Genomic DNA, 22,866 nt, shown 5'->3' on the forward strand with positions numbered 1-22,866 from the left:
AGGGTCATCTACACCCTGACCACACTTCTTTGCTCTGTCTTACCCTGAAGGCCACTGCAACTGGACAGCCTCCCTGAATCTGGAGGCCATGCTCAAGCCTTATCTTTTTTTTTTCATTTTATTTATTTATGGCTGCAGTGGGTCTTTGTGGCTACGTGTGGGCTTTCTCTAGTTGTGGCAAGCGGGGGCTACTCTTTGTTGTGGTTCTCATGCTTCTCATTGCGGGGGCTTCTCTTGTTGTGAAGCACGGGCTCTAGGCACACTGGCTTCAGTAGTTGCAGCGCCTGGGCTCAGGAGTTGTGGCTCGCGAGCTCTAGAACACAGGCTCAGTAATTGTGGTGTGTGGACTTAGTTGCTGTGTGGCATGTGGGATCTTCACGGGCCAGGGATCGAACCCGTGTCCCCTGCATTGGCAGGCGGATTCTTAACCACTGCGTCACCAGGGAAGTCCCTCAAGCCTTATCTTTATCATCACAGGCGGTGGAGCCCCTCTTTCCTCCAGAAACTGACCGATTGTCCCCTGCTGCCACTCTCCTGGGTGCCCTTCTGCTGCCCCCGTGGCTCCTGCTCGGTCTCCTCCAAGGACCCTCCTCCTAAAAGGCAGGGCTGGCACAGGTGCATCCGGGCTGCTTCTCCTCGCAGTCCTCACACATTCCTGGGGACACCCCTTCTCAAGACACCAGTTATCAAGGACACACATCACTGGTCTGTATCTCTGAGCTCAAGACTCCCATGAGTGCCCTTGGTTGTCCGCACTGGGCTGTTGGCTGCTGTTGGCTGGGTGCCGCCTCAGGAGCCCTGAGCTGAAAGCCTGGGAGCCCCACCTGCTCCTTCTTCCTCCTGAGGACACTCCCTCTGGCCTCCCACCAGCCCTGCCCAGCTCCTACCACTGTCTTCTCTCCTCTCAAGCATAGCCACAGCCTCCAGACTCCACTTTCTCTGGTTCCAGGCTCTCCCCAGACCACTGTCCGCCCTCCACACCATTGCCTAGGGGCTCATGCCAAGCACTGATTTGGCCATTTCCCCCGCTGCCTTGAGGCAGGGGCATCGGGGTCTGGGTCTTGATGCTCCCTGCTGTCCTCAGCCCCTGCCCTGCAGGCCTCAGTTGTCAGGCTGCCCCATCCACCTCAACCACTCAGACAGCGCTGAGCCCCCTGCTCTTCCCCATCTCTGCGCCTGGTCCCTCTGCTTGCCCTGCCCTTCTGCCTGGGGAATGCTTCCCTGACCTCCAACCAGAAATGGCACCTCCTCCTCTTGGCTCCCACAGCCTCAGGAAGTCTCTTCTGATTTGACCCCAAGTGGCTCCCTGTCCAGTGCTGTGGATCAGACACCAGGCTCGGGGCACTGGTGCTGCAGATAAAGGGAGCACAACTGGGAGAAATAATGGCCCAAAGTGTTAGAGGGGCCACAGACCAAGAAGGAAATTCTTGTACAGTTTTCTGGAGGAATGACCATGTGGTTGTGAGGCCTGGGGTAGCTCTTGGACTCAGCCGGCCTGCCGGACTCTTGGGGGCACGGCCAGGGCACCTCAGAAGGTCGCAACCGGGAAGGATGGCGCTGGTTGCACACTCAGCCTTGGAGAAGGAAGGAGAGGTGGGCTTCTTTGCAACCTGGTTTCACAGTCCAGGTGTTGCCCCAGTGGCCTCTTGGTCAAGCTGTGTCCTTTCCCCAAGTCAAGGGAGGAAAAGAAGGTGATCACAGTAGAAAATAATTAGCAATACACATGGTTACTGGCTATTAGGTAACGCTGAAATCCTCCCTGTGCTTTCCTGCCTCTGAAACTTTGCATTTGCTCACTCTTCCGACTGAAGTCCCCTTCCCCATCCTCCCTGGATCCTGTGTAGGTCCATGGACTGCAGCTCCCGTGGTGGGGGCCTGCCTTCCATGCCTCCAGTCTGGCTTTCCTGGCTTAGTCCTCACAGCCTGTCAGAGCGGAGGTCTTCTCGGGAGACACACCACAGCCCTTGTCCCCAGGTGGGTTTACCCCTGACTCCACATCTGGTCCTTGAGAAATCCTCATGCACCTTTCACCCCAACAAACTCAGGTATGAGGCCTGATCCTGCAGCGCTCCTCTCCTTTGCTCCTCCCAGCCATCCTTCCTGTCCATGAGACTCTGGGCAGGAAGGGGAACTGGACCTCAGGCTGCTGTGCCCCCAAATGTTGGGGAACACCCACCAACTCCCTGAGTTGTCCAGTTCATGAGGAAAATGAAACCTACAGGTTAAATCACTCAAATAAGGATCTACCATCCAGGAAACAGGAGATGCAAGACTTGGACCAAATGCCCCGACTCACCCACCACGCTGGTCGTCTCACAGGGACCAGGGGAGGGAATTCGGCCCTCCCTCCTGCCCTCTGCAGTGAGCAAGGAAGGCAGCCACGGCTGATGTGAGGGTGAGGACTTGGGTCGGGGCTGAGTGTCAGGACCCTCTCTCTGCTCCGGGTCAGCTTCCTCCTTCCCACTTCCCACTTCATGTGAAGCAAGGAGCTGCGGCAGGTTACATCCTCCTGGAAAGCCCTCAGCCCAGCTGAGGTTTCCCAGGCATGGGGTTTGGTGAAGGAGGCCAGCTGGCAGGAGGGCAGCGCCACCCCTCTCTGGGGGTGGGTACATAAAACCAAACAGAGGCTGCATCCGCCACACTGTAGCCAGAATACTTGGTGGCATCAGGGTGACCGTGCTGCTGCTGCTGCTGCAGAGCCAAGCTTGAGGCTAACCTACCTCCCTGTCCAAGGACCTCAGCTTGCGCCAGACTCCGGCTCCGGATCTCACCACCAGCCACGACAACAAACATCCAACCAGCTCCTCTCCGCAGCATCTGGGGCTGTGTGACAAGGTGGGTGGGCCCAGGTGGAGGCTGAGTGGGAGGGTGCCTGAGCTTTGCAGAAGAGGGCCACTCTCACAGCCAGCCCCAGACATGTAGCAGACTGGTGGGCATGGGGACCATTCCTGTGAGTGGGTTTTACTGGGGACCTGGATGTAGAGATGACAGTTGGGGGCCGAGGTCAGGTCTATCCCCAGAGGGTGAGAGAGGGTGCTCTCTCCCCAGAGCCTGGGGACTCTGGATGCCTCGGGTACATCTGAGAAGGCACATCCTCCCTCATTCTTCTACCAGGACAAAGACCTGCAAACCCCCAGGATCTCAGGGTCTGCCTCCTGGAGACCACGAGCTTTGGCAGGAAGTGGGCTGAGCCCATAAGGACATCAACTTCCAGGAGGCTGGAGTAAGACAGGGCACTTCACACGAGGCCCACACACCCCTCCACCTTTCCTGGGTGCCTATGTGGTCCCTCCCCACAGACTGGCATGTCCTAGTGGAGGTCTTAAGTCTGCTTGTGGATGCCCTGGGAAGGTAGAAACAGCCCCTCCAGAGGCTCCACACAGGTTCTGACATTTAGTATGTGCTTTTGGAAGTAAAGAGAGAAGGGACCAACTCCTGGGGAGAGGGATGGACTGGAGATCAGAACACAATTTCCTTTGATTCCATTTCTTCAGCCCTACCTTTCTCATGATCCCAGGTCCAACTCAATAGATCCAGGTGGCACCTGCTTTTCTTATTTCCAAAAAGTAATTTGGAAGCCAACAAATATTGAACCAAAAAAGAAAAAGAAAATGAAAAAACAAAACAAAATAAAGTAATCTGGAGATTTTAAAGGTACCTTTCTGACTGCTCACCATCAGTTAAGAACCACTGATCATGGCTCCAGCAACAACCCCCCGCCCTCAGGAGAACTTCCTTTCAGATATCGAGCTCGATTAAAACAACACACAAGAAAAGAGCCTGGGGAGGTGGGATTGTAGATTGGATGGGGATGGAGACTAGGAGGGCCGTTGGGTGGCAAGACTTTGGGTGGGCTAGAGCTGTGTTTGGTGAGAGCCATGCTGTGTTGGTGTGAAACCCTGGCTATGAAGTGGACATGAGACAGATCCCCCTGCTGTCCCTGAAGCTGGTGAAGCAAGGGGCTCCCTCCATGGCTCCCTGCCATGATGGTCACCTGTGTGCCCATGGGCAACCTCTTCGCAGTGAATTTTCTTCCAGTGACACCACTGAGTGGGGTGCCTGGGGTCCATCCAGCCACCAAAGCAACAACCCTAACAGTAATCCTTGGGATGGTCATGGAAACCACACTGTGAGGGGAGCCTGGGGCCCCTTGTGTCCTGTCCCTCCTCACGGCCTCCCATGGACATGTTGTCTATGGAGACCTGAGTTCAAGGATGTGACCTGTGTGTCTGGTCCTTCAGGGTACAAAGGGCTCCTGTATATCCACCTCCTCTGAACTCACAGCACTCTAGTCAGGTAAGCAGGGCTTACCACCAGTCTCATTAGGCCAAGCAAGAAACTGAGGCCCAAGGCAGGGTGGGGGTGTGGCCTTGGGAAGCAGATCTTGGTCAAGTCACGGTTGATGGCAGTACCCAGAGCTCTGGCTCCAGTGTGAGTTTTCCTTGGCCCAATATGGGGCCTCCTGTCTCTCTGTTGGATGAGCCCCTGGCCGCCTCTGTCTGGCCCACCAAACACCACCTTGGCCAACCCTGCATCTCTCCTACAGCCCATTGCTTTAAGAGGCCTGGAGACTCAGCTTTTTGACCTGCTTTGCTATGAGCATTGAGGGGCTGTTCTGGGGGTCCCTTTCTGCCCTGTGCCAACTCCCACTCTCTTTCTTCCCTTCCTTAGCTGTCCCCTGCCCTCTGGATGCTCAAGACCATGGGCGAAGACAACACATACACGTTGGGCAAGTATGGAGTGAAGTAAGTTGCTCTGCGAATGGCTTCTGGGGTGTCCTTCGAGTGTTGCGGGAAACCTGGAGCCACTACTGGCCAGGGTCAACTACATAACTGGCAAAATGAAAACATGGGTCCCTTGGCTCAAAACTTATTAAGAAATTCAAGCCCTCAGTAGTCAGAGAGATTGGAAGAAAGAGAAAGACTCCACTGGCAGTTGATGGCTTTGAAGATGGAGAAAGATGAGCCAAAGCCTGGGGACAGCCTCTAGAAGCTGAGAACAACGCCAGCCACCAGCAGGCAAGGGATTCACGACCTCAGTCCTACAAGCACAGAGGACCCAATTCTGCCAGCAAGCTGAACGAGCTTGGAAGTAATTCTCCCCCAGAGGCTCTCGAAAGGAATCCAGCCCTGCCGTCTTGGCTGGGCCTTGTGAACACAGAGCAGAGAAACCCATCAAGCCTCCTGGCATCTGACCTACAGAGCTGCCAGGGTAAAATTTCCCTTTGCATGCCTAAGAAGAAAAGAATGTTGGCTCTAGGAAACCTCTCTGAGCAGTGATGACATCACAGAATGGAGTGAGGTCAGGAGAGACGAGCAATCACCAAACTCACCCAAAAAGACCGTGGGGAAGAGTGGCTCCCGTCGCAGGACATCACTCAGTTTCATCAGCAACAGCAGACTCAAGCTGTGTGTTCTTGTATTGATTCTCTTCCCTACAGTTTTCACTGCCTCAGCAGCACAGACAGGACAGCACAGCGCGGAGCTTGGGGAGGGCATCAACACGCTGGCAGGAAAGTCCACCGAAACGGAGAATAAGAAAGGAGCACTGGCCCACTGTGAACTGCATCCCCTGTCAGATGGAACAAGGCTGGCAGCTTTAACCTCCACCACTTCTGCAAGGCCTTCAGGGTGAAATTTAAAAGGACACAAACAGCTTTTTCTTGACTAAAAGACTGTCAAGTGACTTAAATTTCTCACACCATTTTATATACTGTGTTTTATTTTTTTCATTGCTCTCATGCATTTTATTTATTTACTTATTGTTGTTGTTCCAAAGACTAGTTTTATTTATTTTTCACATGTCCACATTTCTGTATGTGATAGTCCTTTCCTTTTCTTTTCTTTTTTTTTTAATTTTTATTTATTTATTTATTAACATCTTTATTGGAGTGTAATTGCTTTACAATGGTGTGTTAGTTTCTGCTTTATAACAAAGTGAGTCAGTTATACATATACATATGTTCCCATATCTCCTCCCTCTTGCGTCTCCCTCCCTCCCATCCTCCCTATCCTACCCCTCTAGGTGGTTGCAAAGCACCGAGCTGATCTCCCTGTGCTATGCGGCTGCTTACACTGTGTTTTAATGTTAGGTAGTTTTACTTGCTTTCATTTTGATCAGGGTTTATGTGTTTGTTTATATTTTGCACGTGTTAATACGAGACATTCGCGGGATGGTTCTCACAGGTAAACTAAATCTTTTCACTGTCCTTCTCGCTCTGTACATGTATGTATTTCTAGTCACCATGCATGGTCATCAGTGTGTTCTGTCTCTACATGCTGTCAGTTTCTATTAGAGGAAGGACTACTATGACCTCATGGTACAGCAAACAAGATCAACAACAACAAAATCATAAATAATGAAAAAGACAGAAAAAAAGAAAACATCAAAAAATAAAAACAAAAACTTCCCTAACTCTCCCTCCTACCATGGAACCGACTCTTTCCTGGCCCTTCCTCCTCTTGCCCTCTTCTCTCCCCAAGCAGGGCACACTGCTTACCTCTGTGTGTGGAGCCATAGAAAATGGCTGGAAAGACAGAAGCTCTAAGAAACACCTCTCTCTGAAATGGAGCAGGACCCTATGATCCTTGCCCCCCATGTCCTCAGCCTGCCTTTTGTCTGTAGAAAACTTTAGCCAAAGAATAAGTTTAACCAGAGAAGTGAAAAAATGCAGGAGCAAAGAAAAGCAGTCAAACAGGACAAAACAATAATAGTTTAGTCACTGAGCAAAGTCAAGGACTTTTAGTTCCCTCTCAAGGGCTATAGATAATGTTCTGAGCCACATCCTGTGAGCTGTCTTATAGATACTGAAACCCACACCAGGTGGAAGAAGTTAACTACATGATGCCCAGACTGTAGCCATGACAGAAGCTGCCACAATTCCGAGAACTGGCCTCAAGGAAATGGGAACAAACCGACCCTGGAACTGAAGATTAACTGTACTTAAAACAATCAAGATGACACTGGTCAGACCGCCACATGAGCAATTTCAAGATGACCATCAGGGCTGACAGTACTGTTTCCGCATGTAGCCCCTCCCTCTGTCTATAAAAGATCTTGTCCACTGATTGTCAGTGGTGGGGAATCAGCGTTTGGACACCCTCCGAACCTCCCCACCCTCCCCACCTTACCAGCATCTGAAATAAAGCCAAATTTCCTTTCCTCCAACCTTGCCTCATTATTGGCTCTTGAGCGGTGAACAGCCAGACCTCACTTTCAGTTACATCGCAGTGGTCGTCCCCTCACCTAACTGGGCTCCATCTTTCCCCATCCTACACCCAAATGATGTCTTTGAATCTTTTCACCACTACCACAGATCCCCACTCAGCCAGTCAGGCATAGTCTCAACTGAGAGGAGAAGGAGGTTCTTAGAGGATCCCACGCTGAAGCTGGCAGCGGCCAGGAAAAAGGGCCTGCTGTACTCTGGCAGTGGGCTCCAAGGAGGATCACAAGGCCTTCTGCCAAGATTCGGATCAGCTGCAGTTCAAGCCTTGCCTACAGGGCCTATATGCATATATGCAAGGTCACTAGGGTAGAGCCATTGCCCTACAACGCTACACCCCAAATTTTCACATAACCAACTGAATTCTTTTGAGAGACATAGGCTGCCCCCTCACATACACAAATTAATTGTACTGAAGGGCTGTGGACCCAAGTGTCTTCTGTGTCTTAGGCAACATCAGACGAGAGTGACCATGACTGACTCCCTTGAGGATGATCAGGCCCTTTGGAACACAGACTGGCCAGGGTCCCACCTGGAGACAAATCAGCTAAGTGTATTATTATTAACCCAGATGCAGCAAGTTGGCAACTGCACATACCCCACCTCAAAAGCCAGCAGGAAGTCTAGGGCAAGGCACTCTTTATCACTACAAGAGAGAATTTAGACTAGTTTGTGTTTTGTGGGTAAGTATAGGCCAGACTTTCACATACTAAGTAGCAGCAAGCTCAGTAGGAGGTGTTGCTCCTGTGGGGTCAGAATCCCACAAGCATTTAAACTTAGAACAGTTACTATAGTCTGTGCAAAATATATAAAAGAGTTCAAAATTTCATGATGAGGCTTAAAAGAGTCATCAGTATCCAGAAGGTCAATCTTGTTCTGTCCTCTTTGGTGGAGGCTGTTCACTCCTGGGGGCAGCAGTTGCGAGAAGGTTCCCAAGAGTCCCTAGATCAAGACTCTTCATTGGCCGTTGATCAAGCTGAGGATGAGAGTAGCCGTCTGGGTGAAAGTGGCCAGACACCCTGCAGACAAAAGCTGAGAGAAAGGTGAATGGTGCCTCCTCCCACCCTTGACGCTGTGAGTCGAAGGCGTTCTATTCCCATCACCAGGGTAGTTACTCTCTTCACAACCAAGTGATGGAACGACCAGTCCCTCAGCCATCACTGGTCCCGTCTCCAGTCCTCCCCTTGTCTCACCAGCGCCACGTGCCCAGACTCCTCCCTACGTGCCCAGCAGCTTCTCATCCTTATACTCCTTGACCCATCATAGAACATCTCCCTCTGCCCTGATGGGGGGTCCACACCAGCAGGACCACCTTAGGGGCTGTCACCTCATGTTCATCATCATTGTCATCACTGTCCCTCCTGCCCTTCCAGCAGCAGGGCAGGCAGCACAATGAGCACTAGGGTAGTCTTGCCCACCCCAAGGCTCTTCTGGGCAACTTGCAAATTCCAGTACTAGGAGCTTCCAGGGGTGCATGGGAAGAAGAAAAGTGGGGTGAGAAAGATTACTCATGTGGTTGAAGAGTCGTCCAGATTGTGTGGGCCTCCTCCCTCATTTCCGAGGCTCATAATTAAACATTCTACATAACTAGAAGGTGACCTTCCAGGGAATTGGCCCATTTAGAGCTCAAGTTGCCTTCCTTAAGTGTGTGCTCGCTGGGAGGTGAGCCTTGGTGTCCACTTATCCTTTCAGTGCTCCCTGTCAGAGTCCATTCCATCTTCCAGTGGCACCGACTGCTTGGAGATGAGACAGGGCATTAAAGGTCCGGGGAGCGATCTGGGTAACTGTGCACTCCCGGTAGTTCTTACTGTAAGTAAGGCAGTGCCATTGTGGATTGGATGTGTTTTGTGAATCCAGGTGTGAAACATAGACCATCTGAGAGTCCTGGAATACTATATGCCACGTATGCTGTGCAGATGGGGCTGGCATTGCTGGTTATTGCCCTGGAGTTCCCTTTGTCACTCAGCTGTGGAGCTGGCGGTCAGCCACACTGGCCAGGCTTCCTTGGCCTCAGGTGCTGGCATCGCTAGGCCTTATTTTGAGTTTGATGCTGAATGTAGATGCATCACCATGCCCTGTGTGATGGTGTATCCACATGATATGGGTCCCCACCTGGGCAGTGCAGATTTGATTCACTTGTTGATTCCATTGACGTTATCCTTGAATGGCCGTTTTCCGTGGGCATCTGCAGGAGTCATGAACAAGGGTTGTGCGTGTTGAGCAAAGCATTATGTTTTGCCATAATGTTTATCCCCACAAAGATTGGGACTTGACTGTTCAGTTGTCCCACGGCCAGGCATCTGACCACACTGTCAGTTCATGGTGTACTGCCCACGAATCAGTGAAAAATGTAACAAGGTGAATTTTGGGGGATGTCTTCCAGGGCGGCTACACAGCCCACAACTCCACCCACTGAGCAGAGCGCCCTTGTTCATGCACAGGTATAAACAGGTATCTTGGAGGCTGAACAGCTGCAAGTGGTGCAGCCCACACACCTGCCTTTAACTTAGCTGATCCATCCAGGAACAGGACCAGGCATCTTCAGGAAATGGGTGAGCTAAAGATATGAGGCTATAATCCAGATGTGTCAGTGATTACATTATGTAAGTAGCCCTGTGTTAACCAGGTTTTCTACTTTCTGTTTCTGATGTTTTCACATCCCCTCCCAGGGTTAGCAGATGCCTAGAGACAGCAGACTCTCTCCCTCAGCTCGCCTTTCACATGCAAACTGACCAGCACCCCACCCCACCCTCTCTGCTGCTGAGACTCTAAGCCACTGTCCTAATCGCCCCAGGGTCAGGCATCAACAACTTGGGCAGCCCCTACACCCCAGCCCCAGCTCACTGAAATTACTCAAGCTAGCCGATCCTAAACGTGGTCAGCCTCACCCTCAAGCCTCGTCCATTCCTTCCCTGGAGAACATCACATGGGCTTCCCCGCAGTGCCCCGCCCTGGCTCTCTGCCTGTCACTGTCCTCTCCTGTGGGCCAGCACGACCCGCTCCTACCCCCCGGGAACTCCGAGCAACAAACTCGCTCTGCACCGGCGATGGGCTCCCGATCTGGTGATCTGACCACAGCTGAATAAAACCCAAACCCTGGGGACATAGGAACCACTGAGAGAGACAGAGACAGAGACAGAGAGGGAGGAAGAGAGAGGGAGGGAAAGAGAAAGAGAGAAACAAACAATTTAGGCAAAATGTAGGTGACCCTGGGAATAGAGAATATGAAAGGTTTTTTGTACATTTTCTACTTTTCTGTAAATTATTACCAACTAAAATGTTTTTGAAATTTTTAAAGTTAACCACATTGAGGGATTGCATAAGCGTTACGTTCCTTTTATTTGTAACCTGCTTCTACTCTTCGGTCTAATTCTTGCCCCTAAGACCTTGCTATAGTTGCACGCTTCTCTTGGAAATAATGAGTCAATAAAACATTATTTCCTTTTATGTTGCTTAAAACATATTTTAACCAGTATTAATCTAATTTTTGTAAATTAAACAGAATAAATAAAATTTACATTTACATAAATGTACACAAACACACTGCCGCAAACACCCACACAACCACACTGACACTATACCCCTACACTCACATATAAACCTGCACATGCCCACTCGCAACACCCGTGCACACACATGAATGCCCAGCCATACATATACATACATACCCCTGAAGTACACACACACACACACACACCTTATACACTCTTCATACACACACATCCACACACACAGTTTAGAAATCCCCATACTCAACTCTACTGATATATCCCCACACAGAAGAAACATCCCACACTCATAAATCCCCCACAAACCCATACACACCCAGACACACATCCCACATACACATTTCAGACACACCCTGACACCTACACATATACCCACAAACTCACACCAACATTCATTCTATACAACCTCACATACACACAAACTACACTCAAACCCCCACACACACTCTCACACACCTAGGAACACAACATACCAATACTCTCACAAACACAATGCACAACACTTCCAACACATACATACACCCTGACATTTTAACACCCAACAATCCAACCCCCCCATCCACACACACACAGAAACACAGAAACCTTTTGGAGAATAAAAGGAGGCAAAAGCCTATGGAAATGTTCCAGATTAAAGGAGGCAAATGAGACCTGACAGCTTCCTGACACACCTGACCCTGGGCAGGAACCTGTACTGCCGGTGAGAAACTCTGTAAAGCACATGATTATATCATCTGACATATAGGAAAAAGTACTGTATCCATGTAAATGTATAGAGTTGATAGTTGCTCTGTAGTTATATAAGAGGCTACCCCTAATCCTAAGAAATACAAATAGAATTCTATGAGGCTAAGGAAGACAGCTGTATCTACCACCTTAGCTTTAGATAACTTCTCTATGTTTTGGTTTCCTTCTCTGTGACAGCACGGAATAAGTCTGTGTTCTAAGCAACAGCTAGTTCTCCGTTGTACCGACAGTTAAGTAATGTTGCCAGTGCTTCGAAGAGTGGAGAGTCTAGTTTCACAAAATCTCATTCAATAGAGCTGAGATTCAAGAGAATCACGAATAGAAGATCGAGTCCACAGGGGAACCCCAGCTGCTAGCCTGCTGCCTGCCAAGACACCAGGGCAGAAAAAACCGCAGGCAGTCCCCCCTTGGAGGTCGCCGTGAGCCCTCAAGCTTGCCCTGCAGTACCCAGAGATGGCCAGCGGGGGGCGATCTCAGAGCAACACCTGCAAGTGCCTAGTCTCGTTAGGCAGCAGCAGCATTTACTTCCCTGCCAGGGCGCCTGCGCTGCTACCAGAAAAACCACCTCCCCAGGGACCAACTCTTCCATTAGGTACAGTAGGCACTGTACCTTCGGACCATGATACTTCTTGGGACCCACAAAAATATTTTAATTTTAATTCCTTTTATGAACAGAATATTAACATGACTCTAATAGCAATGAATATATAACATTATATCTAGCCACGATCGTATTCAACTTTGTAAGAATGCAGTTATAAAATGTAATTTTTAATACTTTTCTGTGGATGAATGAGTGAAGGTGAAAGTGCCTAGGGCCCATGAAAGTGACAATGTAGCCCTCTGTCTCCCCTGCCAGCGTCCTACCCTGCTCTGGCTGGGGTGACACAGAGGCAGAGTGACACACAGGAGAACAGGGGGCTGCAAGTAGGACCCCAGGAACCAGGGCAGCCCTCACCCTCGGGCTGAGGCTAGAGAGACCATGGGGGCCGAGGGACGAGACTTCTGGGCTCTGACTGGCAGGGGCATTGCTGAGTCAGAGCACAGGCAGTCTGGAGGGTACCCCGCCCTACTGTGCCAGCTGCTACCTTCTAATGGCCACATGGGAAAGGCTAGTGCAGAGGGGCCAGGTTGGTGCCCTCAGGGAAGTCCGCTGTGTGCACAGACTGCACTTAATTCATCTCCTCCTGCTCTGATGGGGATCCCAAGTGTCTCTCTGGGTCCCTGCACTGACAGACGAGCCGGCACTGTGCCCTGAGACTAACACACTCTAACTTTGGTCTCCTTGACTCTCTCACCCTCTGAGATTCACATTCGGCCCCTATGAGGTCCTTGAACTTCCTTCTCTACCTAAATGACAGACCAACCCCTTAAAGGAGATAATGTTGTTCCCAATTACAGATAGAGAGACAGAGGCCCAGAAAGATCAATTCTCCTGCTCAGGGCCACACAGGCAGGAGAGCAATTACATTCAGATATCTAGACCCCTCAGAATTCTCTCCCTCTGCCCCACTGAGACTGACCTGGAGTGCCCTGTCCCGTCTCGGGAGCCCCCAGACTAACTCCTGAGACCTCACTGGTGGGGCTCAAGGGCAGGGTCCACAAGGACCTTGCCTGATTACAGCCCAGATTCCCTCCTTGGCACAGCAGGGGTCTGGGGGATGGAGAAGCCCCTCCTTGTCCTCACTCATTCCCTCCCTCTTCCTTACCTCTTGCTCTCCTCCACTCGCTGTGTTTGGCTTCTGTGCTGCCCCCCACTGAAGTTAGTGGCCTTCACATCTGCACAAACAATAGGAAAATATTAAGAGTCATCTCCCTGGGCCTCGTGGGTTCCTGTCCTACCCTGACCACTTTGTAAAAATCCTCAATGCCCCTTGGCTTACAGCACCACGCCCACCCCACTCCCCTCCTGCACCACCACCCTGGACGCCTCGGGCTCTTCTCTCTTCTCTCCACATCAGGCCCCGCACCTGACCCACCTGGGACGAGTGGATGAACTCTGCACAGCTCCACCACCATCACAGGCCACGTTCCCTAGAAGCAGGGCCTCAGCTGGGAAGTGAGAGGCACCTGATTTATTGAGGGGTGTTGTCAGGAGGAGGGAGGCGGAGGGGAGCAGGAGAGGGCAGAGGAAGGAGCTGATCAGGGACGTGCTCTACCCTGAGACGAGCTTCAGCCTCACCCACAAAAGCCTGGAGCCCCTGCTTTAGGACTGAACTGAGGCAGGGGCTGGGCTTTGATGTCCCCTCATAGTCAGTCCCCATCCACAGGCTGAGGGCAGAGGGGACACAACCCCCCAGGCATCTCCTGGGAGGCTATGAAGGCAGCTGTGAAGGGGGCACCTGTGAGCCATTAGCATCTGTATTGCACATTTCAAACAGCTGGGGGACAGACGGGGGGCGGGGCAGCCGCCCAGTGAGGGAGATCTGGGCAGGGCACTCACAGCACCTACTGCCCAGTGCCCCACCCAGGGACTAGCATCCCCTTGGCACCTAAGAGCCAACCTGGTCAAAACTGAACTTTCATCTCCCCCCGCACACATCACATACCTACACCAGGACACTGAACAGACCGTGACCATGCACTCTGGAAGTTCCCCACCCCTCCCGCCGCATTGTCCAGCCTGTCAGGGAATCAACCTGCCTCATCCTGTCTGGAGTAACACCATCCCAGTCAGCCCCGCACTCTGCCAGCCTCTTGGGCAACCCTCCTTCCATTCTCTCTTCCCTCCTCTGTTGGCCACTGCCCTGGCCTGATGCTCAAAGCCATTTATGGAAGGGTCTGATACTTGTTCTTTCACGGGTAAGGGGCCTAGTGGTCACACAGCAGACACTCTCACCAGCCAATCACTTTAGAAAGCACGACAAGGCCTGCAGACCTCCTTGCCAGGGACCACATTGGCTCCCTGGTCAAGGGTGGAGATGAAAACAATGTAAGCATCCAACCCTTTCCACTATCAGTGGTCACATATGCATGTTGAGGGCCTCGTCATGGCAAGGCACATCTGGCCAACACCGATGTAAAATAGGAAAGGACAAGTCAGGGCTGAGGATAGAAAAGGGTTGCCATGGTAGCAGGATGGGCAGTCATGGGAGGAAATTGGAAACAGATGTGACCAGCACAGACCCATATCATCCTGATGAGTGATCCCTCTCTCAGGTTGGGCAGGGATGTGTCAGCTGTGATGGGCCTGACATGAAGCATTTGCTGATTTCCATGGTGTAAGTATTTCCATAAAGGCCGATTTCAAGCTACCAAGAGTTTAACAACCAGCTCGGAAAATCCTGACCATTTAACAACTGGCTCTGGCAAGCCTGTATCCTCTGGCACAGACACAACACAGCCCCCTGGGTTTCCTCTGTAAAGTTTCCTCCCCCAACTTGGGTTGATGTAGAGTGAGAAGCATGAGGTTCCTCTAACCTGCCTGAGATCAGCCCCACCTGCTCACCAAGAGGAGACAAGCCTGACAGGCAACAAAGTAAAGGCTCTGTGAGATCCTGTCCTCTGTCCCTCTCAGAGAGGGGAATCTGTGTCTTGGTACAGGTTGGCCCACAAGCAGACCTAAGACAAGCATTTAGTGGAAGTAGTTTGTTTGGGAGGTGATTCCAGAAAGCGTCAGCACGAGTGTAGAGAAGAGAGACAGGGCAGGACCTGAGTCAGAAGAGGACGTGTCAATGAACAGGTCACAGAAGTGGGCGACAGGGGCCCAAGCCAGCTGGGGACCTCAGGGGGACGTGTGACATGTCTGGGAGTGGGCCCCCCAAGGAGTGAGGAAGAGGAGGTATTTTTCCACCAGGTCCCCCCAATGGTTGGTTGAGGCTGCTCCCTGCGTTCAGAATCCCCAGTGTTTCCAGCCTGCCCCAGAGCAAAGGTCAGCTAGAGAATGGGGAGGGGGCAGGATGTGCATAGTGTCTGAAACACCCAGGCACACAGAGATGTGACCCATGTGTCACTCTGTGTGTCTTTCACATTCATGCAGAGCTCTCCACCCTGATGAGCAGGATGCTTCTTTTTTTTTTGAATTTTATTTTATTTATTTTTTTATACAGCAGATTCTTATTAGTTATCCATTTTATACATATTAGTGTATATATGTCAATCCCAATCTCCCAGTTTATCCCACCACCACTACCACAACCCTCTCCCGTCACTTTCCCCCTTGGTGTCCATAGGTTTGTTCTCTACATCTCAGGATGCTTCTTTTTAAGGCTGCATATTTTTGTAGCAGGTAATTTCCTAAACACAAGCCCACCACTGAAATCTTGGACCCAGCTAAAGAAACAGTGATGTGTTCAATGCCAGAGGAAAAGCCAGGAGGGGTAGGCTTTTCCAGACTTCAGATTGTCAAGGAGAAGTGGAACGCTATGGCCGTTGTACCTGCAGGCTTAGCCCTGAGACTGAACTGCGTCTCTGTGAGTGTTTATCAAATGCCTGGCCCCTCCGGACTGTCACCTCCATGTGAGCAGGGACAGCAGCCCCACCAGCACTGCACACAGAGCAGGTCTCCTTAAGTCCCTACTGGGTGTTGGAGGAGGAGGGCAGAGGCGTCTGAAGGGCACGGGAGGGACCCGAGAATGGAGACGCTGTGCTGGACCTCTTGGCCCTGTTGCCTCTCCCCATGCCCTCCTGGAAGGAACAGCGGCCTCCCCCATGACTGTGTTTTCAGGAGTGATCTCTCTCTCTCTCTCTCTCTCTCTCACACACACACACACACACACACACAGAGGAGGCATCCCAGAGGTAAGGACCTGGTCCCAGTAAGTGGTAAGAATGAGAAAATTGAAATTGAAGCCTGGAGGAAGTTGTTTTCACAAGAATTTATTTTTCACCTTCCAGAAGTCTGAGCCAGAACATACCAGACCCTTAGGACTCTTCCCTGGGCTCAGGGTTCACCAAAAGCCCTTAATGGGTGTGACATCAGGCAATCCTTCACCGTTTTCCCGGAATCCTTGGAAAGGGGAACCTTGGCGGGACCCACGGGCGTGGCCTTGGCCTTGGCAAACGTGGAGGCCGGATACGAATTCTCCTGACACTCTGAAGCTGTGAACCACAATGAAATTTATTTCTTTTGTGACTAGGCAGGGGTCAAGACGAGACCCCTCCCTCCCCACATGAACAACCCCCTAACGGACACACCAGGAGCACTGGGCCCTGTTCACCCTTAAGCTGTGACCTTTGGAGCATGTGGTCGAATCCCTACAGCCTCAGGCATATGGGGAAACTGAGGCCCACAGATGGCAAGGGTCTTCCCAGGATCACAAGCCCATCCCAGCAAAGCTGGACGGGAGTAGGGGCTGAAAGCACATTACTCCAGTCAGTGCCTCTCAAATTCAGCAGTCAGAATCCCCTGGAGGCCTCGTGAAAACACAAATGGCTGGGACCCACACCAGAGTCTGATTCCAGAGGTCTGAGAGGGGCCTGGGAATCTGCCTTTCTGTCAAGTTCCCGGGTGGGACCCCACTTAGAGAACCACTGCTCTAAGGGAGGGCAGGGCTAGTCCTGGAGACCTGGGGCTCGGGTGAGGGAGGGACCAGGGTAGGAGGGTCTTTCTCTGCCCTCGAAGGGGCAATGGGTATTTGGTCCAAAGGATGTTCCACAACCCATCCCATTATCAGCTCCACAACACAGAAGGGGCCACTCACCTCCTTACAGTCTATGTCAAATTGGTCCTTGGACTGGTCCAGGGTGACTGTCCCCACACACTGTTTCACCAGCTGGAAGGGAAGGCTCGAGGTCAAACTGGAACCCTTGGGTCATCACCTCCCAAACTCAGCACAGGGGCTGGAAATCTTCCCGGAAGCCCCCTGTTCACATCCCTGGGAAGCATCCACCAGTGCCCCCAGCCCCCAGCCTCACCCCATTCTCCTTGAAGTCACACTGCTCCGGGGGCTGCTGGGTCGTCCTGGGGCACACAGTCTCCTTCACCGTGAAGCTCACAGGCTTTGGGGTGTCCGGGTCCTCGTCCTGGTCAAGGATCAATGTGGGGAGACTGGGCTGAGGTTCATGCTTCCTTCTCTGATCTGTCTCCCTGCCCCTCACCTAGACGGCAGCCTCTCCAGCCCCTCCTGTGTGCCTGGCCCCTGGCTTGGTGCTGGGTGCACAGGGAAGGGGACAGAGCCCACTCCTGGCCTAACAGGCACACAGAGAGCAGGAGCGGAACTCACACCAGCTCTGATGAGAGCACCTACACCTCTGAGGGGCTGAGGAAGTCAGGGGCTGCCTGCAGGGAGACATCTTGTCACCGGAACCTCTAGGCCGAGCAGAGCCCTCCCAGGTAGGGAACAAAGAAGTACAGAGGGGACTCAAAACAGGGTAGTCACGTCTCAGAGCCAGGGACCACCCTCTATCCCTGGAGCTCGCAGAAGTCCCTTAAGCCAGAACAGGGTGTACATGGCGCCTGTTTCCACAGTAGAGATGCTAAGGCAGGAAGCCTCATGCTGCGAGGGGACCCAGCTCTGGGAAGGTTTCCTGGAAGAGGTGGGAGCCCGCCTAGAGGGAGAAGTGCCTTCCTGACAGGAGGTACAGCCTGAGCAGAGGCGGTGACAGTGTGGCCAGGGCTGGCGGGAGACAGTCCCCTCCCCAGGGTCCTCCTGACTCACGGCCTTGGGAGGCGCGTCCAGCTCCAGGAGGCGGTAGAGATTAGCTTCTGAGGACCGCTCGTTGAGACTATCCACAGCACGGAGCACAGCTTCCCTGTAGCTGAGGGCCTGGGAGATGGCCGAGGGCACCAATAGTCCCAGCAGCAGTAGCCACAGTGACCACGGCCCCAGGGCGAGGCTGGCCCTCTTGGTCTCCATGGTCCCCAAGTCAGCCTCCTCCCAGCATGCAGGTCCGTCCTTTATGCCCCTCCTGGGCCTGTTGCAATGGCCCAACCACGTGTCTTCCTGACCTGCCCCATCCCTGATCTCCTCCCCGGCTGTGAGCTGGACTTGCCTCAGCCCCTGCTGTTGCCTCATGGGATTGCTGGGCAGTGGGAGCGGGAAGCCTCCTGTGGAAGGTGAAGAAATGGTTTCTCCATCTCCCTGACAACGTCTTAGCCTCTCCTGGGGCCCATGGGGAGTGTCATAGGCAAGGTTGCTCAAGAGCGTTGAGTCCTCCAGGAGAGGGAGGACCAGGTTCTGTCTTACATGCCCTCTGCCTCCACACTCTGGCCTCCTCAGGAATCAGGGTGACAAAGTGTATTCTCTACTGAATCTCCAGTTCTAGGCACTCCCTGGCACCCAGTAGGCAGTCAATTAACATTTGATGAGTTGTTGACAGTTCCACTCACAGCTAAGGACTTACACACCCAGCCAGTCCCTAGGCAGACACAAGGCCCACACCATCCTTTGCTCTGCGTTCAGCACTCAGACAGTGAGTTCCATTTGTCCCCTCTCCTTGATTCTTCCCCACTGCTTTATCAGCCAAACAATTTCCTCTCCCCCGACCCCACCAAACGTGGCCTATTGCCCTGGCTTCTCCCCAGCCAGGCCTGAGAAAGGGTCGTCTACACCCTGACCACACTTCTTTGCTCTGTCTTACCCTGAAGGCCACTGCAACTGGACAGCCCTCCCTGAATCTGGAGGCCATGCTCAAGCCTTATCTTTTTTTAAATTATTTTATTTATTTATGGCTGCAGTGGGTCTTTGTGGCTACGTGTGGGCTTTCTCTAGTTGTGGCGAGCGGGGGCTACTCTTTGTTGTGGTTCTCACGCTTCTCATTGCGGGGGCTTCTCTTGTTGTGGAGCACGGGCTCTAGGCACACTGGCTTCAGTAGCTGCGGCGTCTGGGCTCAGTAGTTGTGGCTCGCGAGCTCTAGAGCGCAGGCTCAGTAATTGTGGTGCGTGGACTTAGTTGCTGTGTGGCATGTGGGATCTTCACGGGCCAGGGATCGAACCCGTGTCCCCTGCATTGGCAGGCGGATTCTTAACCACTGCGTCACCAGGGAAGTCCCTCAAGCCTTATCTTTATCATCACAGGCGGGGGAGCCCCTCTTTCCTCCAGAAACTGACCGATTGTCCCCTGCTGCCACTCTCCTGGGTGCCCTCCTGCCTCCCCTGTGGCTCCTGCTCGGTCTCCTCCAAGGACCCTCCTCCTAAAAGGCAGGGCTGGCACAGGTGCATCCGGGCTGCTTCTCCTCGTAGTCCTCACACATTCCTAGGGGCACCCCTTCTCAAGATACCAGTTATAAAGGACACACATCACTGGTCTGTATCTCTGAGCTCAAGACTCCCATGAGTGCCCCTGGTTGTCCACACTGGGCTGTTGACTGCTGTTGGCTGGGTGCCCCCGCAGGAGCCCTGAGCTGAAAGCCTGGGAGCACCACCTGCTCCTTCTTCCTCTTGAGGACACTCCCTCTGGCCTCCCACCAGCCTGGCCCAGCTCTTACCACCGTCTTCTCTCCTCTCAAGCGTAGCCACAGCCTCCAGACTCCACTTTCTCTGGTTCCAGGCTCTCCCCAGACCACTGTCCGCCCTCCACACCATTGTCTAGGGGTTCATGCCAAGCACTGATTTGGCCATTTCCCCCGCTGCCTTGAGGCAGGGGCATCGGGGTCTGGGTCCTGATGCTCCCTGCTGTTCTCAGCCCCTGCCCTGCAGGCCTCAGTTGTCAGGCTGCCCCATCCACCTCAACCACTCAGACAGCGCTGAGCCCCCTGCTCTTCCTCATCTCTGCGCCTGGTCCCTCTGCTTGCCCTGCCCTTCTGCCTGGGGAAGGCTTCCCTGACCTCCACAGAAATGGCACCTCCTCCTCTTGGCTCCCACAGCCTCAGGAAGTCTCTTCTGATTTGCCCCCAAGTGACTTCGTGTCCAGTGCTCTAGTTGAGTCACCAGGCAGGGATGGCCAGTGCTCGGGGGTGGAGGGAGCACAGCTGAGAGAGATAATGAGCCAAAGTGTTAGAGGGGCCCAGAGACCATGAAGCAAATTCTGATCCAGTCCCCCATGGAATGGCCATGTGACTGGAGGCCTGCGGGACTCTTGGCAATTGGCTGGGGCACTTCGGAAGGTGGCAACGGGGAAGGATGGCACTGGTTGCGCACTCAGCCTTGGAGAATGAAGGAGGGGTGGGCTTCTGTGCAACCTGGTTTCACAGTCCAGGTGTTGCCCCAGTGCCCTCTTGGTCAAGCTGTGTCCTTTCCCCAAGTCAAGGGAGGAAAAGAAGGTGATTACAGTAGAAAATAATTAGCAATACACATGGTTACTGGGTATTATGAAACCCTCCCTGTGCATTCCTGTCTCTGGGCCTTTCCATTTTGCTCACCCTTCAGACTGAAGTCCCCTTCCCCATCCTCCCTGGATCCCGTGTAGAGTTCTCTGCCAGGTCCTCACACTGCACCTCCTGTAATGGGGTCCTGCCTTCCATGCCTGCAGCATCTGTCTTTCCTGGTTTAGTCCTCATAGTCTATCAGAGCGGAGGTCTTCTCAGGAAAGACACCACAGCCCCCCTTGTCCCCAGGCAGGTTGCCCCTGACTCCACATCTGGTCCTTGAGAAATCCTCATGTACCCTTCACCCCAACAAAGTCAGGTATGAGCCCTGACCCTACATCACCCACTCCTTTGCTCCTCTCAGCCATCCTTCCTGTCCAGACACTTCATGGGAAAGAGAACTGGACCCTAGGTTGCTGTGTCCCCAACTGTGGGGACACCCACTAGCTCTCTGATTTGACCAGCTGATGAGTAAAATGAGACCCACAGGCAATATCATTCCAACAAGGCCCTCCCACCCTCTGAAAAGTGACAGACCTGGACGTGGATCAACTGCCCCCGACTCACCCACCACGCTCGCCCTTCTACAGGGACAAGGGGATGGAATTCAGCGCCCCCTCCTGCCCTCTGCAGTGAGCAGGGAAGGCAGCCATGGCTGCTGTGAGGGTGGGAATTTGGGTCAGGGTTGAAGGTCAGGACCCTCTGCTCAGGGTCAGCTTCCTCCTTTCCCTTGTACCACTTCATGTGAAGCAAAGAGCTGTGGAGGTTATGTCCTCCTGGAAAGCCCTCAGCTAGGCTGGGATTTCCCAGGCACGGGCCTTAGAGAAGGAGAGCAGCTAGCAAGAGGGCAGCGCTACCCCACCTCGATCAAACGCCTAACCAGCTCCTCTCCGCAGCATCTGGGGCTGTGTGACAAGGTGAGCTGGGCCCAGGTGGAGGCTGAGTAGGAAGGTGCCTGAGCTTTGCAGAAGAGGATCAGGCTTAGGCCCAGCCCCAGACATGGAGCAGACTGGTGGGCGTGGGTACCATTCCCGTGAGTGGGATTTTACCGGGGACATGGGTATAGAGAGGGCAGCTGGGGCGCCCAGGCCAGGCCTGTCCCCAGAGAGCCTAAGAGGGTATCCTCTCCCCAGAGGGGACGCTGGATGCCTCAGGTACATCTGAGAAGGCACATCCTCCCTCGTTCTTCTACCAGAACAAAGACCTGCAAACCCCAGGGTCTCAGGGTCGGCCTCCAAGAGACCATGTGCTGCAAGCAGGAAGCAGGTCAAGCCTATCTGGACCCCAGCTTCCAGGAGGATGGAGTGAGACGGGGCACTGCACACGAGGCCCACACACCTTCACCTTTCCTGGGTGCCTCTGTGGTCCCTCCCCACAGCCTGGTTTGTCTTAGTGAAGGTCAATGCATCTGGTCATAGATGCCCTGGGAAGGCAGAAACTGCCCCTCCAGAGGCACCGAAGGGCTGTTCTGGGGGTCCCCTTCTGCTCTGTATTCCCACTCTCTTCCTTCCCTTCCTGGGCTCTACCCTGCCCTCTGACTGCTCACGGCTGAGGGCAAGGACTCAGGCATTTTCGAGTCAAGTACCCAGGGAGATAAGTTCTCTCAGAATGGCTTCCAGGACCTCTTTCCTGTGTTGTGACAAGTGTGGAGTCACCACTGGCCAGGACCGGCTACATCATCTGCAAAATGAGAATGTGGGGCCCCTTGTGCAAAATCATGGGAATTTCAAGACCTCAAGCATAAGTCAAATCTCCAAAATTTACAAGCAGCTCATGCAGCTCAATATCAAAAAAACAAACAACCCAATCCAAAAATGGGCAGAAGACCTAAATAGACATTTCTCCAAAGAAGATATACAGATTGCCAACAAACACATGAAAGAATGCTCAACATCATTAATCATTAGAGAAATGCAAATCAAAACTACAATGAGATATCATCTCACACCGGTCAGAATGGCCATCATCAAAAAATCTACAAACAATAAATGCTGGAGAGGGTGTAGAGAAAAGGGAACCCTCTTGCACTGCTGGTGGGAATGTAAATTGATACAGCCACTATGGAGAACAGTATGGAGGTTCCTTAAAAAATGAAAAATAGAACTATCATATGACCCAGCAATCCCACTACTGGGCATATACCCTGAGAAAACCATAATTCAAAACGAGTCAGGTACCACAACGTTCATTGAAGCTCTATTT

The 22,866-nt window shown here is 52.6% G+C and overlaps 1 protein-coding gene across 1 annotated transcript; it reads right to left on the bottom strand.

Annotated features, from left to right (window-relative positions):
- Positions 1 to 16,342: 16,342 nt before the first annotated feature.
- On the bottom strand, positions 16,343 to 18,280 carry LOC308623732 (protegrin-2-like). Its single transcript, XM_081246428.1, has 4 exons — positions 18,078 to 18,280; positions 17,335 to 17,442; positions 17,121 to 17,192; positions 16,343 to 16,518 (listed from the first exon to the last, which is right to left on the bottom strand). The coding sequence occupies exons 1-4, from the start codon at positions 18,273 to 18,275 to the stop codon at positions 16,408 to 16,410; spliced, it is 489 nt and encodes a 162-aa protein (XP_081102554.1). The 5' UTR covers positions 18,276 to 18,280; the 3' UTR covers positions 16,343 to 16,407.
- Positions 18,281 to 22,866: the final 4,586 nt, after the last annotated feature.

The sequence above is a fragment of the Mesoplodon bidens genome (assembly GCF_964165515.1).
Source record: "Mesoplodon bidens genome assembly, chromosome: 10".
Lineage (NCBI taxonomy): Eukaryota > Metazoa > Chordata > Mammalia > Artiodactyla > Ziphiidae > Mesoplodon > Mesoplodon bidens.

What these genes read in the sequence shown, in the direction of transcription:
- LOC308623732 (XM_081246428.1), bottom strand. Translation starts at nt 18,275, where the DNA reads ATGGAGACCAAGAGGGCCAGCCTCGCCCTGGGGCCGTGGTCACTGTGG. An exon ending in TGGACGCGCCTCCCAAGGCC is followed by an intron (nt 17,443 to 18,077) that starts GTGAGTCAGGAG and finishes ATCCTTGACCAG; the next exon opens with GACGAGGACCCGGACACCCC. An exon ending in GTGACTTCAAGGAGAATGGG is followed by an intron (nt 17,193 to 17,334) that starts GTGAGGCTGGGG and finishes CTTCCCTTCCAG; the next exon opens with CTGGTGAAACAGTGTGTGGG.